Here is a 20,129-nt window from a genome sequence, read left to right as displayed (position 1 = left end):
TTCTCTTGCTGGTGTGAGCACCACCTAATAGATAGTCTGGAAATACTTAACTGTGCAAGTCTGCTAAATACTGCCTGGTATTTAAATGTGCAAAAACAGGTGGTGTAGTCTCTTTTTCCCACCTTTATGTCTTGTCCTTATTGTGGAATTTACTGGGATGGTACGGGCCCTCTCACTTAGTTTCTGTTTTAGATGTATACACTTCATATATCATTTGCAGTCCCACTTTATGCGTGGCCTCATCAGTCCTCTTGGGATAGAGGGTTTATCTTAGCTTTCTCCATGTTTAGGCTGGTATCCTTCCCATAGTGGATGTGGTAGGGAAAAAAAGTGTTTTTCCCCCTGGAGTTAAAAAAATGGTAACCCCCGAGGGGATGGTGTCACTTGATGTTGACCCAATCAGCGCCCCTGCAAAATTTAAACATATCACACCAGACCGGAAAAGAAGGATGATGAGGTAGTTGGAGTAGTAGTGGCCATGTTCTGAGACCACGAGGAGAGAGAGAAGGGCCAGAAGCCCCGTCAGGGGCCAAGGCCCCCCCCCCCCCCCCAGCCCTGGCTGGAGCTGCAGGAACTCGGAAACAGTGTTAAACTGGACCAAGTTCTGTGACTAAAGAGCTGAGGGAGTCTTTCTCCACTGTGAGTGGGCAGCAGGAGCAGCAGCAGAGACAGCACTGAGCAGAGAACTGGGGCAGAAAGCCAAGAAGATAAGAAACAAGCAGCAAGGACGGCATGCAGCTAAGCAGAGAGACACAGAGATGTCTAACAGAGAGAGAGAGAGGACTAAGCTCAACAAAGACAGTTTTGGGGTAAGAACTGAATCAAATTCCCCAAAAACCCCTTTGAGACCCCTCCTAGGAGGAGGGGGTGGACTCCTACTTGATGGAAGTCCTAAAATGCAACAAGCACTGGAGAGAGGAGCTGAGAAGCTCAAGACATCCTGGAAGCTAGACCGGGACAGCCAGACGGAATGCGGGAAGTGGCCTTGTCCCCCCTGCTGCTGCTGCCACACAGGCAGTTTAGAGACAGAGCAAAGGAGCTCTGATAGAACACTTAGAGCGAGGACTGAACTGAAAGCTGCCCTAAACGTTCTGACTCAGGGGGTAAATCTCCTGAGGAAGGGACTGTCACAAAGACCCCTGCACTGCGTGATTTGACGTGGTGAGGCGAACCTTGTCCCTGCTTCACAGTCCAGAGGAGAGAGACCTTCGCTGGGAGTCGAAGGGCTGAGAGGGATGAGAGGGGACCCCTTTGTGTGTAATGCAGAGAGAGATCCAGCTACAACAACTCCAGCTACGACTGCTGCATTGGAGAGGAGAGACACTGCTACCCTGAAAGTGGAAAGGATCTTTCCTTCTTCCCTTCTGGACTTTTCTTAGAGAGAAAAGAGATTTGATCCAATGTAAATACTGCTTTATCATAAGAGAGATAGTTAGGATTATGTATATAAGGTATTATAATATTTATTTGTGTAATAATTGTAATATGATTCCCTTCCCCCCATGTTGTGTTGTGTCTGAAAAACCCCTCTCACACTGGGGTGAGTTGTGGGAGGGGGGCTTGGACTCAGAAATTGGATTTTTGGGGGACTCAAACCACGACAGTGGAGTATATTTAGAAAGATTTTTGGCTTTTCTCTAGCATCCCTGGATCTGTTGATCAGACACACAACCAAGTTTTGGAGAACTGAGGTTCAAAATTTATAATAAAAGAGAGTGGGTGTTGTTAGTAGTTCAGCTTTTAGTTCTTTATTGTTCTCAGATAGGGCTATGGTAACTCTTTGGTTCAGCTTTCCCTCTTGATTGACTAGTTTTCTCAAAACTTCACCAGTTAAAATCACACTATCCATTGCTGATAGTTAGCCCTCCATCAGATGCACAGAGATTTTCTGATTTGAATATTAAACTTTTTCACACCTATCAGCATCCCCACGTTAGCAATGTTTTGGTTCTGGTCAGGCACTTTAAGCTGGATACTGTCCCTTTACTCTGTCGGATCCAGCTTGCTCCTAGAAGCAGCAGTGCTATTCAGGTTTAAAATTTTCAACACTATGTGTAACTTTATGCAGTAAACATGAAGTCAAGAAACCTGATTTTGTTTCACAGTGCTGGGTAGGTCTGTTGGTTGACCTTTCTTGCCCTGGGTTTTTCCTGTACAGAGAAATGGGAATACTGCCTACTTCAAAAACCTCATGATGCTTAATCTTTTTGTTAGCTTTGAAATACTTTCACACCCAGGTCTTTCTAAAGCATAAATTTAAAGTGCAAAGTATTGTCCTTCCAATGCAAATTTAAAAAGTATAATCTGTTGTTCAAAAGAATCTCAGATTTAATTTGGTTTTATAGCCTGCTTTCTTAAGAAAATAGGTTTGTAATCATCTAAGTCTTGCCATAATCGCCTCTACAGCTCAATGTGGAGGGAATGAAAAGAGAAGCCTTTTCTTGCTAAAAAAAAAATCAAAAAAACCATTGGTGACTGAAATCGAAGGGGAGATCCACTTAGTGCATTAACTAGGGGAACATTTGAAATGTTTGTTCAACCCTATTGTAAGACAAGGGAATTAGTCTTTGAAACGTCAGTCCAAGGGAAATTGTGGTGGAACCAACTTGATATATCCAAAGTTATGTGTGCAGTTGCATTCAGTTAGCTTTACGTGGCAATTTACATTCATCTTTTACCTGCTAGAGACAAAAGCTTTACTAATTCAAGACTGGACTCTTCTACTGCAGGAGCATCTTACCACTTTTTCTGTCAAAAGAAAGCAACTTTCATGTTGCTGCTCTTATCTTTAATTTCAGCTTGTGTAGCTTTTAAGAATTAAAAATTCATGCAGCTTCACTAGAGAAAAGAAAGGGAGTAAGTATATATAAATTATTGGATAAGAGAACAAGTCTATGGCTGATGTTTACTCAGCTTTCCTAATGCAAGACAACAATTGCAGCTCATAAATGTGTAGGAAAAAATGCATTGTAGGACTGCAGTATTGACATGTGACTGCTTTTACATAGACAGTAAGGTGTGAAAATCGATTTCACTCTGCAGGAGTAATTGCCAACTTTTACAATTGGATTATTTTTCTGAGGTAACATTCTCTGGTATCCCTGTTCTTTGTGTTATAATGACTTTTGGTGAATGCTTCCTTTTGGGAACAGCTCCTGTTCCTTTATTTGGCCTAAAAGTCATCTTCCCATGCCATGTCTGGCTGTATTTGCATCTTCTCTATCTAGTTATCTGATGGAACCTACTCCTTTGTGTTTTGCTGGATTTAGCTGAGCAGTTTTCTCTGTCACAGTCTGTACTCCATCCTTCAAGGTACTATTTCTGAACAGGCTGAATAATGGACTCTCACCATAGAATTTAGGGATGAGAAAAGGATGGAAATGATCAGGTGTTTTAACTAGCTTGCATGCAGCTGTTGGACAGTTGACTTTTAGATTGTATTCTCTACTTTCTTTTTTTTTGTTTGGCTAAATTTGTTTTGGTTTGGTTATCTTTTGTTTTTCCTGAAAAACTATTTTCGTACCTACTACATGTCACTTATTACTTACATTACAGTAACACCTAGATGATTCAAGCAGAGAATGAAAATAGGACACTGACTTGCAGATCTGTAGTGAGGACAAGCCTAGGACAGTGAGAGTGTTTGGGAACAGGTTTGTGATAAGATTAAAACAGGTGCTAGTTTTGGCTAGAGCTAGAGCTGCAGGAGGATGTGAAACATTCAGACAAACAGGGGATTTTTGTTTGTTCATTTATGTATTGTAGTCATCATTTGCTACTGTTCAATCTCTGTGATGGCAGAAGTAAGCCTTAAATCCTGAAAGGATAAAAGTAATAAAGATGAGAGGGACAGCTTTGTATACTTTGCACCTCTGCTCTTGCCAGCTTCCTCAAAATACTGAAATTCTTGAATTATTTTCCTGTGTATAAAGGCAGAATAAAGGAAAACATAATGCTTCCTGGAGAACTGCCTGAGATCACTGGTGAAGCTACATTCAGTGATTCAGTTAGGTCGTAAGGGCCAAACCATGAAAGCCTTTGCTATTACATGTTCTGACTGCTCTGGGTACATAAATAGTGATGTCCGACATTTTTGAGGCTCCAGTTTCTGAAGACAGTTATCAGATAAGAACCTTACTTATTAAAAAAAAATTAAAATATTGCCCTCCTGGTTTGGAGGGAGAAGTGAAGCTTCTGCTCAGCTTAGAGCTTGCTCAGCTTAGAGCTTGCCACGCATGAAAGTTTATTAATGATGGGGAGATTCTTTTTTTTTATTAGTTTACATATTCCTGACGCTAAGAGTAAACAGCAGAAGGAATGTCCCATTCTTGAACATGCAGAATCTTCACCTTGAATTCTGTACTTTTCCAATCTTGGTGGATGCAGTTTATTTTAGTTGCATTTTCTTTTTGAAAGAAAGCAAAGATGTTTAGTTTTGCTAGTAATACACAGCATTTATTTTATTTGGTTATTCTTTTGTCCAAACAAATACCTCTTACTTCCTGTTAAGGATGCTGGGTGATATAGTTCTTGGAAACAGTTCTTGTAAAGGTAGTGAGGTAATCAGAAGTAGTGATGGCAGAATTTAGAAAAATGAGCTTGTTAGTGAAAAATTATAAAATCTTGAGTATCGCTTGTGTACCTTTTAACCTTAAGACACTGATGGACTTCCTTCAGATTTGTTAACACTTATGAATACTTATAGAGAAACTCCATACACTTTGACACAATTTATCTGCTTTTCAAAGAAACTATCTTGAGATTATCCTGAGACTCATAATCTACTTTAAAAACGTCAGCATGATTATTGATATTGCGCTTACTTCTCTGTTATTGGTTAATTTGACCCTTTCTAAGTGTTTGCTTCAGACTAAATATGAATTGTGTGTCTTTTTACACACACAATAACTTTCAAATAAAACCCCTAACTTTTTTACAGTTTTCCAAGCCAAAATTCTGTTTGTCAAGTTTCATTCCAGCTCTTTCTGCACAGTTAAAAGTTCCTCGATTTTGTGGTTACAAAATTGCTGACAAACACAGTATGCAGTGGTGTGTATCAGTTATGAGCATTCAGTTCATTTTTTCCTTTTAAGGTCATTCTTTCATTAAGTTAGTTTCACTCACTGCTGTTTATGATACCAACACTTTCTTCCTTATTTTCTTCCTTCCTTTTCCCTCTTAAATGGCACCCGTTTCCCAAGGATGGTATCTGTACTGAAGTTCATTGTCAGATTTGTAGCTTATCAGTAGGAACTATTCAATTGTTTTATTTAATCCATCTATTTATTTTATTTCTACCAAGCCACTAATCTTCTCTCAGTTTTAAAGGGCACTGTCTTCTGCCAAACTCACTTTTGAATAGCCTGGGTTAAGCTTATGTTCCCAGTCAGGCAGTCGACTTTTCAAAAAAAGGATGTAACAGCTTCTTTGTTTGGAAAAGAGGAGAGAGGAAGAGAGACAAATTCTTGTTTCAGGTATAGACATTTCCTGCAAATTCTGAGTGCAGTTAGACTACTTATTCCCTTATCCCACTGGCTGCCAGTAGAAACTGATTTATTTACATTAGTGGTCTACTCTTGGATTGAAAGCCTTCCATTGTTTGGCTGAGCTGGTATTTAGTTAACACTTGTGTGCTGCCTGTGTGCAGCATAACCAGCTATGGAAATGACCATATTGCATATAACCGTCCATTGTCTCCCTCCTCGGTCTCACTCCAGCTCCAACATGTGTGTTTGGATTGTAATGTTCCATCTGTGGACTAAATATTTCTCTTAATCATACAATATGACTTTTTTAAAAACTCAGATGTGCATGCGTCTCTGTATTGCTTCCAGAGTTGGCAGGCAACATCAGCATTCCATAGCTGTCTGAGTGAGCCAAATTTGGAAGCAGAGTAAATTCGAGTAGTCTGGCTCTGGATTCATAAAGATAATGCCTCTGGCAGAAAGGGCGTCCATCTTGTTCAGAGATGTCCCTTTAGGATTGCCTTCAGATTTCTCACTAGCTGTCATGGTCTGTGTCTTCAAGAGAAGAGGACTGAGTGTGATCATCAGTAAACTTTTTAATAACTGCAAGAAGGTGTTGCCTCTGAAATTTCTTTGTTGGAGCATGCAATAAGGGGCAGACAGAAGTGGCGGCTTTAACATGAGCAACATATCCAAACACATCTACACTGCCCTATTATGTGAAAATATCCAAAAGCATCACTGACCAAAGGTATAGAGCAGCACCACAGGGCAACTGGGAAAGTGGTGATAGTAATTTGAGCACTGAACATGCTTAAGCACAGCGCTCCCCTTCCTTTTCCCTCCCCACACATAAAAAAAATAAAATGCAAAAGCTCTGATTCTGATTAGTTTGAAGATCTCTATGGCTTCTTGATTCAGACCTCCTCCTTAATACTAATGAGTGTTAATAGTGGTTTAATATGGTAAAAAATAACTTCTGCCAGCTTCTTTCTTGGATATGGCTCACTGCCCTTTTCCTGCAATTTTTATGGAGATGGAATACTCTAGAAGATGTCTCAGGCAATTAGTATTTTTTCCTAAAGCCAGCATGGTTGTTCTATAATCAACTAAATATTGTGATGGAAGCTACCGAAGTCTTGGGGTTCCTCAGTTCTCAGTACTGCTACCATGTACACTGCCTGCAGTAGGAGGCAGAGCAAGAGAGATTTCTCAAATCCTTTATGTGTCCTCTATTTGAGAAGTAGGTGCACAGCTTTTCCACCAGGATGGAGCCATGAGCTGCACTCCCTCTGTACACATCCCACCTCATATTCCTGAACATCTCTCTCACATGTTCTGTCCTAGGAGGAGAGAGAGCAAATAGTTTTCCTCTGTTTGGATCAGGAAATGGATGTTTGGCAGGGACTGGTGTCCGTTTGTTCATCTCATCTCTACCTGACTACCTGCTCCCTCTTTTCAGAGCTTGTTAAAGGAAAACACTGTGCAGTTAATTTAACAAACCCTTTCAACGAGGCAGAGAGGAAGCAATCAAGACACAGCAGGGTGGGGAAAACAGAAAACCATTGTCTTGTGAATAGTACTGCAAAATGCTGCACTTGGAGCTATAGAGTCTGACTTTTGGAGACATGAGAATTGAGGCAAGTGGGGAAAGTCATCAGCATTGCACTCTTACATTGCAAATGTAAGACAAATTACTATTGTAGTGTTTGCATCAGCCAAACTAGCCCACTACCTTTTGTATTAGTGTGGGGTTTGAAGTTTTTGGTTTTCTTCTTTTTTTGTCTGAGCCAAATGTGCAAGGAACTACAGCAGGAGCTGTATTTCCATTGCATGTGTGGCTCAATCATGTGGAAGAGGAAGGGTACGAGGTAGTCAAAACTATGGATCTTTTGAGGAGCGTTAACACTGCAGCTCCTTAATTCTAGACTTTTTATTTGTGTATATGATCATTTTTTCTGAAGTTGTAGTCTCTCTTACTTCCTTTGCTTTCTGAAGTAAAATACTCTTTTAGAGCTTTGTTACGCTAAAGTTACTGCAATACAAGACAGAATTCAACTCCAAGAGGTGTTTGCTTTGCTAACTTTGACTGCCACAGGAGCTTTGTGAAACATCAGTAAGCAGCATGGAAGCTAGTTTAATATTACAGTACTGCTACTATAAAATATAATCTCAAATTATTTCAGGCAGAGCGTAATAAGAGTAACTATGGAAACTTTGGCTGAAGACTTGAAAGTATAGGGCATCTGGTAGGCTCACTCATTTGTAGGCAGGAGAGAATTCTGGGTTATTGTTTGGATTAAGGAGGAAAACTGGTAATGAGTAGAGGAGCTTGGTGCAGCAGGGGCTGCACCTTAACATTAGGTCTGAGTGGTGCATGTATGTTATGACCTTCTTACCCATGTTGGAGAACTCACATATTTTTATAGAAAAAATGATTTTTCTCAACCAAGATAATCTGGGGTTATTTCTTCTGCCTGGTTTTTTAGTTGAGGTTTTGGTTGGTTTGGGGTTTTTGGGGTGTTGTGTTGTTTTAGTTTATTTGTCAGGATTTTTAAGGAAGTGGAAACTTCCATAGGAAAAAAAAATGGCTTACTCAAACATATTAGGAGAGAGGGAGGCAAAACAGTCATGTGTGTTTTGGTTTTCTTGTTTTACTTTGCTTTTTAACATCCGACTGAGTATTTTGAGCTGGATTAATACTTTATTGGTCTTGAATAACAGAAGCTAAGGCTGATGAGGGGGATCCTAAATCCTTGTCTCTAAGGTTACAGTTTCTACTATCACATTATTTCATGTTTCTATTAAAAACCTTTAATGCTATTAAGAGAAGCTCAGCAACTTTGCCTGGGAGGAGGAGAACATGAGAGACCAGGGCTGTTCATGTTGATACAGGTGCTCAGAAGTTTTGGTGCCAGCTTGAAGGTCTTACTATTCAGCTGACTTTGAAAATGTGACTTCTGGTGCCTTTTTGGTACCCTGGATTTGACTGTTCTATTCACAGAGTGCAGGTATGTGAGAGCAGTGTATTTCTAGTGCATTCATTATGTGGAGTCTTCTATTTTGTTTTGGTTTTGTTTAGCTCTGGCTTAGGAACAATGGTTTTTTAACTTTACAGTATCTCATGTAATAAAGCATGTTTCAACCTGCATGGAATGTGGCTTTCCATCAGTGTGGAGTGACTCATTTTTCGTAGTTGTTTGGGCAGAGGGCTGCATCAGAAAGTATTATGCATTAAAATCTATGAATAAACTTCCCTCTAGAATTTGCAAATTCTGTGCTGGCATGCTTTTTCTGGTCCAGAAGGCGCATAAAAGTCACAGCTCCCAACAAGATTTGATGGGTATTGCTCAAAACCTATTAACAAAATGTTGAGCTCTGGTATTTCTTAGGGAGGTTTCAGTGATCACTAAACAAAAAGGGACAAAATGTCTTCCATCTCTGTCTTCCTTTCTATACACACAATCATTTCAAGTACAGGGATTGAACAAAGTCTTTGAAAAAAACCAGGAACTCTGTACAATACAAGCTGCATTTCAGGTATGCTGTGATTATCTTTAGGCTCCTGGATGGAACAAATTTCATTTCTGTTACTTTTTAAAGAGAGAGCCTGGAAACCTGTGGCCCTTTGTTTTTGTCTTCTGTATGTCAATAAGAACAGATACAAATACTCCAGCTCTGAATATATAGCCTTACAGGGGACAAGGAAACTAGCTAATTCAGGCATGTGAGAGTTTTAGGTAACACTGTCAGCATAATTGTCTTGCCTACTCGGCAGTATTTTTAGATGAAGCCACTTTGAGATTAGCTAAGTGACTTAATTTAGCATTTCTTGCAATAATTCCTTCATAAGATGACCTTATTTAAGACATCTGGAACTGATTGTAGAGTTCAAACATCCTCACATGCCCTGTAGAGATGTAAATAAAACCAGAAGTGAGATAATGGTCATACCATCTACAATAGGAGAAATTGCCATCTGGTGCCAGAGCAGAGTTAAAAAAAAGTTTGAACTGTCTGGATTCAAGCACCAGCTAACAAAGAGGGTTGGGTGCTGGTAGGGTCAGTTTCAAAGGCAGACATCCCAGAAGTACAAGGACAGCCTTTTTAAGGCTAAGTGCTCCGTCAGACTTTGCTCCTATTCAGGAAATGTGTTTGTTATTAACAAAACTACTCATAGTCCTTAATTTTATTGTTCTGAAGACTCTAGAGTCATACATTTTGATAGTTTGTCATTCAAGTTTTGGATTAAGTTTTTTCAGGAATTGATACTTTGAAACAGAAACTAAATAAGATTATAGTTTACTGGACTTGTGTGTTTGAAATGACTCAGTAAGTTTAAAGAAAGTTCTGTCTTGAAGCAGTTCAGTTTATATGTATGGCCCATCTCACTTATTTCATCTGTTTTTCCCCAGTTCACTTCTTCGCTATGGTGGAAACCTCTCCCTTCAGAGTGCCATGAGTGTCCGGTTCAACAGTAATGGGACCCAGCTGCTGGCTCTGCGTCGGCGCCTTCCCCCAGTCCTCTACGACATCCACTGCCGGCTGCCTGTCTTCCAGTTTGACAACCAAGGCTACTTCAACTCATGTACTATGAAGAGCTGCTGTTTTGCAGGTGATCGTGATCAGGTAATAAGCAAGTGATGTTGTCCCGAATCTCCAGAGTTCCCATGAGTATTTGAGAACACCTCAAAGGGTGGCTTTTTTCTGATTCATGGGATAAAATAAGAGACAAGACACATATAGGGTTCTTCAGAACTGTTTTGCCATGTGAGCTGTGAAAGAAGGAAAACAAATAACAAAGTACATAATAAATTTTACCTCTTGTTTGATGCAATCTAATACTTACTTGGAAGATAATATTCAGAAGGAAAATATTTGCAGAGGCTTTTTGGGTTCAATTAATATGATGTTTTCTACTCATCTACATATAATAAGGAAGCATTTAACTTGCATTTCAATATTGCTACTGAGTGCTGTAGCAATGCCACAGAATGTAAATATTGTGGATATATAGAGTTATTGATTCTTATTTCAAATTACAATGTTTCTCTTTTAATACTGTACTACTGGATCAGGTAGGATAGGTCTTCGTAGCTCAGTGTTCTGTAAGTGATGATGGCAGGTGCTTAGGAAGGAATAGTCTGTTGCTTTACTGAAGCAGGACTTTGTCCCTACTACTAATTGCAGATAAATAGGTCACATATAAAGTGGCTAACAGCAATTCATATGATCCAACAATTTCTTTGCTGTCATCAGCAAAATTCCTGCAGTCAGAATTTGATCATTCTATTGCTGCTGCTGCAGGAGGCAGAGTTGAGCTTCTTTCAGATTGCAAGTAGGAAATACATTTACGTCTCTGAACTTGAGCAATGTTTCTGAGTTTTGTATAGTTTTCGACAGGAGTGTGAAAATGTGATAACGAAACCATCTTTAGAAAAAATTAATGGGAATGCTATAAATAAAAGTGCTATAAAGAATGGGAAAACACTTTAAGAAGGAAACCACTGACAATTTGTGGTTCATTATTCTTCTCCTCTGGAACTCAGTGTAGACCTGTGTACACTCTGATGTATAGTTTAGCTTCTCATCTGCTACTAAAGATGTAGATAAAAGCCCTAGTATGTGTTACTCTGCTTTATGAGCCATTTTCTTATGGGTGTGGTATTATTTTAACAGGAAGAACATATCTGTTCTGCACCAGGTTGATGCAATACTTCAGGAGCCTGCATTTTTAAAAAACTTGGTATTCTGATGGCTTGACTGACTTTCTGTTCAGATAAGTAGCAGCACATAATGCTGCTAATGAGTTGGAAATGAGAGCAAAAGACATTTATATTGTCTTATAAAGCTATGTGAAGCTAATAGGGGAGATGAAGTTTAATAGGGAATGTTAGAGAGATGTGGAATTTGACATTTAGACACAGGCTTCTAAGGAAGGAAAAAAGATAATGAAGTCAGAAAATGCCACATATGCTTTAACTCTATGTGTCTAGAACTGTCCAGTAATGTTCAAATTCAGTGACTAAGATTGTCAGCACTTTGGATAGTCCTTAAGGACTGCCTTTTACAGAGAACCCAGTTCCAATTCCAGGTGTATCAAGAAAAGAAGATTAGATTTGGAACCGACTATAAGATAGAAAAGATGAATAAAAAAATTGCAATATTTTTTGAGTTTTGCTCTTCTATACAACTAGTATGCTTTTGCACAATATATATGAGTCTTCACCCCTGCAAATCAGAATTCATCAAAGGAAGAAATAAATCTGTATCCAATTTAATCTGGTTCTAGTCTGCTCTCTCTTTTGCTATTGATGTCCTATGCCTTAATAAAAATGTCTTTTATTTGAGATCCATGCAAAGTAAGCTTCATAGAATTCCTTGCTTGTATTTCCTTGTGGGATCAAAACTTAGTGTGGGTGAAGGCTTATTTTAAATGATCAAAGGATAAGAAGGTTGTTTTCAAATTGTGAGTGGCACTTGTGGTAGGAAGGCTTCTTCAGCAATTTTTTCATATCGAACCTCTGATGTTCCCTGTCTTCGATTTTTCATCTTTATTAAACTGCTGAGTTAATTTTTTTTCTCTTTTAAGTTGTCTTAACTAATTAGGTTTTAACCCTTTACACAGAACCTAGTAATTTAAAAATGTGACTCTCCTGTGTTCAAAATTATGTATTCACTATTATGTGTTGTCTGCACAGGTAGTTCATCTGATAATTTTGCATTTCTATTCTATACTTTAACTCTAATGAGGGAGGGATGTCCTTAACTCAGCAGTGCTTAGAATACAGTTGCATTGGAAAAAAAACCCAACTGTTCAGAGGGAGAGGCCTTTCATCCAGTAGAGGTGATGTAAGACCTTTTACTGATACAACTTCCTAACTTTGCAGCAGCACTTACTTCTTTTTCTGGGTTAATGACTTGTATTGACACTCAGAGGGCTCAGAGCATTTGAATGTGATATAAGGAAGGGATCAGATGGTGGGTGAGAGGTGGAGAGATGGCCTTTAAGCTTTGTGAGACTCAATTCCTCATAGAACTACAACCTTTGTTAATATTTCTCTGAAGTTTGTGCATAGAAAATGGTTTACTCAAAGGAAGTTTTCTCATAAATCATGACCATCATGGTTTAAAAACCTGTAACTCTTAGTTTTGGGTGAGCCTTTGTAAATAACACCATGTTGCACATGGAGCTGTTGGATTCTGGTATGGCAGAAATGAGCAGATTTTGAACTGCAAGCTCACAACATAAGAGTTGTCTTGGAGATCACCCTTTTATCTTAAGAAACCGAATACTTAAGTTCCCATAATGATCAGATGCGTTCTCTTACTTTGAAAAGATACGTGTGTTAAATTAATACAATTTCTTTGCATAAATAAAGCACAGACTACTAGTTGAGGAACAGTTTGATTGTTTTGTCTGTTGATGGCAGTTAGACTCTATACTAATCTTTTCAGTATCATTTTTTTAGTGCTCGCAGATTGTGACAGGTGCTCAACAGGACTTGGATCCAGAACTCCCAACTTGTTACTCTAGAGGGAAGGTGTGCAGTAAGCTGTATACCATCTCCTTTTATTGGAGCATCTCTGATGCAAGTGGATTGAAATCTCTTAGCAAAAAATTATATACCAGTAATGCTTTATGGTACAAAACACAGAAAGATTCACTTGGTAACGCCAATAATCTTCTTGTTTTTTTAAGTTTAGAAGAAGGCCTTCTGAAGTGCTTTTATGGTTTTGAGGTATTTTGGGACACAAACTGAATGACAGGGGTCTTAAAGAATGAACAGCTTTGTTTCTTTTTGTGGCCTTGCAAACTATCATTTTCCTCCAAAAGCATTATTGTCCTAGTCCTTGTGAACCTCATTTGAAAATCAATGAACAGTATATATGAGCACTTTTCCTAAGAATGCTGCAGCCATACTTTTCTTTTTTCTCCCAAAGAGAAACAAAGCTTGCGAGGCACTGTTGAACTGGTGTTTTATTTGCACCCACTTATAACTGCCTTCATTTGCTTCCCTCAAACTCTCTCTTTTGTCTATGTCACTAGTGTAATGACCTCATTACATGAAACCGATTTTTTTTATTCTTTGAAGGTGAGCTCTGATGGTGGTAGATAAACAGGTTCAAAATTGTATGGCATTTGCATTGTCCAGGAGCTCACTTGAGTCACACAGCTGTGGAAGGGAGGAAGGGTAATGTAGGCTAGATGGATCAAGCATGACTCAGCTTCCCACTGTCTTTGTTGGCCGCAGAGATTTGTGTGAGACTGTAATTTATCCCTCCTTCTGGTATGAGCATCCAGGTCCAGAATTTTAAAAGCAGTTTGTTTATGCATCTTAGTCCCACTGACTTAACCCTAATGTGCACGACTTTACCCTAATGTGCACAAGGGTTTGATTAAATACAAATATTAAATATGTGAGAATCTTGAGTCATGCTAGGGTACTGGGCGAGTTTCTATTCTTCTTGTCAGCATTAGAATTTGGGAAATGTTGATTAAATGCTAAGGATTTTTAGTTGCTAGACTGGTATAGAAAATATCTTCTTGTATCTGAGGATACAGAAAGTATTGAAGGGCTTCAGGTACCCAAATGCATTTTTAAGTGGAGGAGGCTCAGAGACCGTAGTGATGGGCAGCAGCAAAAACAGGCCCAGAAAAAAACCCACAAAACACAATCACCCTCCAAACTAAAATAGACCAAAAGCTTTTCTTGCTCAAGAATTGTTGCCTGTGTCACAATGATGAATGCTGTCTGCTCATTCCTTTTTTTCCCCGTGTAGATAATATGAGGCTCTATAACACTTGTGGTTGTAAAATCAACTGCCTATTGCCTGCTTTAAAAGAGAGGGGGTGGGGAGAAATAACTTGTACCCTGTGAATCCAACAAAAAGTGGCTTGACTCTGGCATGCCCTCAGACATTACATCACCACTCAGCCTTTTCTGTTGACATTACACTGGTATAGGAGAGTTTCAGGAATGCACTGCTCATGGTACTGCAAGACTCCTCCAACTCCCTATAAAGTTACAGCCTTCATTATGTTGAAATCTGTGTTCTAAATAGCCCTGGTTAGGGACAAGGCAGTTTTTCACAGGACAGAATTATTACACGAATGTAACTCTTCCAAGAACAAGGTTAGCTGTATAGGTGCCAGTGGTCTTGTATCGTGGTATATTGCCTTTGTAAAGAAATAGAACTTTTCTTTAGTGGTGTACTTTGTGTCATCTAAATTAAAGGTCTTTTATCTCGGGAGGTGGTGCTTATCAATGTCTAGATTTAAGAACTAAAAAGAAGAAAGGGAATTATTTTTTAGAGAATGTATTGTGGGCTTCCTGTGCACAGAAGACTTCATAATGAATAGTAGCTTATTGCAGTCAGCATTTCTTAGAATATGAAAAGCACTTGGTGTGCAAATATGTTGCTGTGCTTGGATAGAAAGAAAATCAGTGTCTTACTCTGTCTTAAATTTGGTTTCTTCCAAGAATTACTATTGAGATTGTATTTTGCTTTTTGCTTCATCTAAACAGCAGTTTAAATCTCATCTATATACATAACATTACATACATTTACAATGCATACATGAGATTTATTTGGCTGTGAAATTATTTAGTAATTTCTTCCCCATTATTTTTGGTAATCGACATGGGGTAGTCATACTGAAAATGTCTCTCCAGAATCAGGGTCTTGACAGAAGGTGCTATGAATTTTTTTTTAACCCTTATTATTCTGATTGCCTCTTCTCCCATTCCTGGTGCATCCTCCCAGCCCTATTTCCTGTCTCCATTCTCTTCTGCAGCCCTGTAGACCTTGACAGAGGTTTTTAGACATGTAGACAGTAATGCACAAGTCCAAAAGGACCCATACTGAAGCTAAATTCTGGTGGAATGGAACTCTGATTCAGGAGACTTTGACTTTTGCAGACTACGTGTTCCTCCTAGTCACAGGAGATCTGCAGTTTAGTAGCACCTCTTACACAACTGGGGAGAGGGAGGGAAGGTGAGTGAGCAGGAATGCACTGCTAAAAGTGACACACAATGGGTGCTCTTCTTGTTGAGCTGTTAAAAGTAGACCTTTAGTAGACACTGAAAAAGCAACTATGAATTCTGGAGGATTTTGACTAATATTTGATTTAATGTATATTTGAAAAAGTAAAGTAGCAGATGTCTGCAGAAGACAGAAGAGAGCAATTGGGGTACATGCAGTTTCAACCATGTACAGAAGAGTCTCCTTCATATGCTCAGATAAACGGGTTACTCTCTTTGGAATGTAATAGGAATATTTTCCCTGCCATAGGAATCCTGAGTAAGGATTTCTAGGTTGCTTTTTTTCATTAATAAAATTACCGTTGTGGCCTTTCTGCATGGCAAAAAGGCAGTTGTAAAAATGTTGATGGATTGTTCCCAATGATGGTTCTGTAAGCTTTTAAAACTGCCCCACACAGAGTTGGCTGCTTATAAGATTAGGGATTTAGGGAGTGGGAATACAAATTTTTGGCTTTGAATTTTATGTACTAGAAGCAATTTGTACTTCTCCAGTCTGCTGTGTCACAGCTTTTACAGGCATGCTTCTTACTGAGGAGCAAAACGTCTCTTGTGAAAAAGCCTTTGGATATACCTGTTTGATTTTCAGACTGAGATGGAAAACTTTTAAGCTCTTCTTTGTGCCAGTTCCGGCTTTCCTGAAAAACCATTTCAAACAGTGGAGGTTGCAAACTGCTGTCCTGGATAGTATGAAAAAAGGACATATGTTTTCAAAGCAAATATATTTCTTAATATCACAATTTTGTGAACCCTCTTTAAATTTATTAAATATTGAAAAAAAAGACATCATTTGCATCCCAGAAGTTATTAAAAGCGGAAGATAAAAGCTTGTGTAGATATCCTTTCTTGTTGGTGAATTATTTTCTTAGCCATGAGTATTCGAAAACACATTTCAAAGAGACCTTTCTCAGTTATTTCTCTTCCTATTTTAGTTTTTTGATTTGAAAGATAGGAATTAGAGGTTAGTAGCCTGAATGGGTGACTACTCTTTACTTTGTCCTCCTAGCCGAACACCCTGGTTAACTGTCTCGGAGAGAACTTCTTAGTTGGTAACAGTGAGAGCTGCTACAAGGAGAAGAGGCAGCCACTCTGACTGCAGTTGCAGTCTGAGGGTACAAAGAAGGCAGTATACTATTGAGAGGAGAGGCCCCGTACTTTCCTTGGTCTGTACTCGCACTCATCTGACCCCTATAGAATCTGGCTGAAATACATAGTGAGAATACTATATTGAATGACTCGTGGCAATCTGTGTGGGGTTTTACTGTTGCAGCTACTGAATCAGACCCCTGCTCTGTCAGGGACTCCTATGCTGGCACAAGGCTTGTATGTGGGAACATACCTATGGAGGAGGTCAGCAATGGTCATTAGAGCAGATTTTCAAGCTATTCTCAGTGAGAACTCTTTACTAAAAACGTGAATTGATCAGCATAAAGGTACCAGCCTGACAGAAAGATCAGGAATGGCAAAGAGATGGAAATACCTGACTAATTCTTGTTTATTTCTTAATTGTTTAAGAAAAGGAGTGCTTTGTTCTGTGGGAGATTCTGGTTTTTTCTTGAGTTCCTCTGATACTGCCCATCTCAAACAAGCTGTATGGTCTTGATCTTTTCTTGCTTCTTTGTTTCTTGATGCTTTTTAAAGAGGAAATAGTCTTTTCCTCCTCCACAGTTATGTCCTTACCTTGTTTCCCCTCTGGTTAGTGGGTACTCTAGCAATAGAAAGATGAATTGAAAACAAATCTGTGGGTTTTCTACCTGCAGGAAATGCAGACTTAACACTAAATTATGATCAAACGGTTAATTTATCAGCCATTTTTTAAAATGGAAAAAACAACAAGGGAAGTCTCATTTATAAGGAAGATGCGTAGAGCAGTCTTGGCACCACAAAAGGTCCAGAAGCAGCTATAAAAAAAAAATTTGGTTGTGTTTTGTCAAACACTTTTCATGTAAAGTATGTATTGTATAGCAAGACCTGTGTTCATGGTTGTGAGAGATATATATATGTACAAACACATGTAACTAAACATGTATATGTAAGGAGACCTTTCTTGATTTTTGCTTTTTTTTATTTACAGCTCGCTTATCCCTCTTGGAATAGTTCCATGGGAAGCAGATTGTCATGATATCACTGAGACTTTGCTGGGTTCAAAGATGAGTTCACATCTGGGTTTCCTGATGTTTAGTTAGTGGAGTGTAACTATGGTACTGCTTTTTTCTCAGTGGCTAATCACAGCGCGTCTCTCTCCCTTCTATGTGATGGCTGCCCTTTTGCAAAAGAATATTTCTGAACAGTCCATAATTCTGAAATCCTCAGGTCCTCTATCAAATTTGAAATTGGCCATTAGGCTTAAAAGTTCTTGGAGACGGAGAGTTGCCACAAAGAACAAAATACCATAAGCCCTGTTTACTTAGGAAACCTTTCCTCCTTGGAAAAATACACAGTTTTTATATTCTTCATGTAAATTGATTCCTTCTCCAAAGTGCTGGTTGCTATGAATTTCAATCTCTTTTGGACAAACAATATTTTTCAGACTTCAGTGGTGGTTCATGTCAAACTGTGGTTTCCTCAATGAGTATCAGTGTATATCCCACCACAGAGGTGATGTGCAAGGCAGCTCATCTCATGTGATCTAGAGGAATTAATACCTGAGCTTAGCAGACTGCCACTAAACCAGATTCTTTATCTGTTGTCATAGGAAAAGAACCAAAAGCCTACACCCCACCTCTGAGTTATATTATGTTACAGGTAATATATGGAAGGCCTGTACATCCTGCCTCTTAAAGGATATGTGCATAGCAGCATAACTGTTTCAAAATTGGATACTTCTGTGCTTCTTCCCCAGCATGTAGCTTTTTACTTGAAGAAGATAAGGGATGGCTCACTAAAAGCCTGAGAAAAAATTTGCCTGTTCTGATCTGTTCTGCCCCATGTTTCATTGGCCCCTCTCAGTAAAGGACAGACATGCTCAAGTGAGTGGGAATTGAGTCTCTTTCAAAGCTGTAAAAAGCAGCATGGGATTTGAGTCTCTCTAACAAGCATTTTACTGTTAGTAACTTAGCAACAATCACTTTTTAAATGGTGATAATTTCTGTGCCATTACCCATGGTCTTGTGCATCCATTTAAAATTATATGGTGATGGTGCTTTTTAGTTTGTGCATTTAAGACAAAGTCTCCTACATTCTTCTTATTCTCCCCTACGTTAGTAGGGCCATTCAAGAGACTTGCTGATACTTTTGGAAAAATGATCCATATCTGTTAGTCCCTTATCTAGAGCCAAAAGCTCGAAAATCTCTCTGATATATGTCGTAAGTAATAGGACATTTTATGGAAGCAGGGAATGTGGATGTTCCAAAGTAAAATAAGGTTTGATTTAGATGGAATTTTATTGAAATAATCCATTCAGTAGCTCCTGAGGAGATGTAGCTTATGGGATGTTGAAAGCTTTCAAACTGGCAGTGCTGAGAACAAAAAGGAAATTCTCCAGAGTGGTGGTACTCTGCAAAATGCAATGCTAATGCTACTATTACAAGACTATAGCAGCAGATTAAATCTCCATCTATTTATATCAACTGCTGTAATTTCCTTGGGGAGAGAAAAAATGAGAAGAGTTACAGTGGAATGAGTGGGGAGCGCTAGTCCAATATAACTCTCTCAGATTCCTGATGGTAGTTCATTTTAAGCATTTCATGCGTACTTGAAACTCAGACTTAATTTGTGTTTTCTCCCAGCAGCAGATTCTAACCAGGCCTGAGAGTTTTCTTCCTTCTAAGGCAAACTTCTGAATCAGCAGCTCATAGTCATCTGGAAACCTTTTCCTGTCATTGTTGCTAACAGCTAGACATAGAAGCTGATTCTGCCCTTCTAAAAAAACTCCAATATTAACAGCAAGTGTTTTTTCTGTCTAATCTCATGTACATATGAATATTGTAAATGTTGATTTCAAAAGTCCTGGTCAGATACAGCAGCAAAAATGCTGACAATGAAACATGTGGGTTTAATGTTGGTTCTGTCCCCTCCAGACATTTGAGCTCCTCGCACAGTGTCTGGTCTGATTCTTAATTCAGCACTGCAGTGGTTCTTGACGTTATGTTCTGCTTGGAGCTTGTCTTTAGGAGGGAGGGTGGAAGGAGGAGAGTGCTTGCTGTCTCAGCCATTTAGGTGTATTTGTGAATGCACATGTTTTTGTCTCCCCCTGGCTTGCCTCTGTGATTTAATTATCTGGGCTTTTGTTCTGAAAGTGAGGGAATTGAAGGTACTCTGCTATGACTTATGTTTTCAACATCCCCTCAGGACCAAAAATCATTGTTCATGATTAAGGTGGAGTCTATGCAGTATGACATTCTTTCATCTATCCCACCCCAACCCTTTCTTTTTCTTTTCTTTCTTTTCCTTCCTTTAAAAATCCTTCCATTCTCTCAGGATTTCAGCCTTATTAACTATGGTTTGGTGCACTTCATAGTAATTATTACTTTTGACTTTTCTAGCACTAGGGACTGGCTTTTTCGTTTTCTTAATCCTTATTCTCCAACTTCGAAATAGTGAGGAGAACTATTGGCTTATTGTTATATTAATAATAAATGCATCAAAGAAAAATTTTCACAAATGGTCATGTAAATGTCC

At 38.9% G+C, this 20,129-nt stretch overlaps 1 protein-coding gene across 6 annotated transcripts in view; it reads left to right on the top strand.

Annotated features, from left to right (window-relative positions):
* Positions 1 to 20,129, top strand: part of DCAF5 (DDB1 and CUL4 associated factor 5) — a 73,012-nt gene that overhangs the window by 30,219 nt on the left and 22,664 nt on the right. For all 6 annotated transcript variants that reach the window (XM_051791375.1, XM_051791380.1, XM_051791376.1 and 3 more), the window contains exon 6: positions 9,881 to 10,094. In XM_051791375.1, coding sequence (XP_051647335.1) covers positions 9,881 to 10,094 — 214 coding nt within the window. The remainder of the gene's footprint in view (positions 1 to 9,880; positions 10,095 to 20,129) is intronic.

This window comes from Manacus candei, unplaced genomic scaffold (genome assembly GCF_025592945.1).
Source record: "Manacus candei isolate 608988 ecotype Guabito, Panama unplaced genomic scaffold, ASM2559294v1 h1tg000033l, whole genome shotgun sequence".
NCBI classification, from domain to species: Eukaryota; Metazoa; Chordata; class Aves; order Passeriformes; family Pipridae; genus Manacus; species Manacus candei.
Note: the sequence above shows the minus strand (reverse complement) of the source record. Positions and strands in the feature narration are given on the sequence as shown.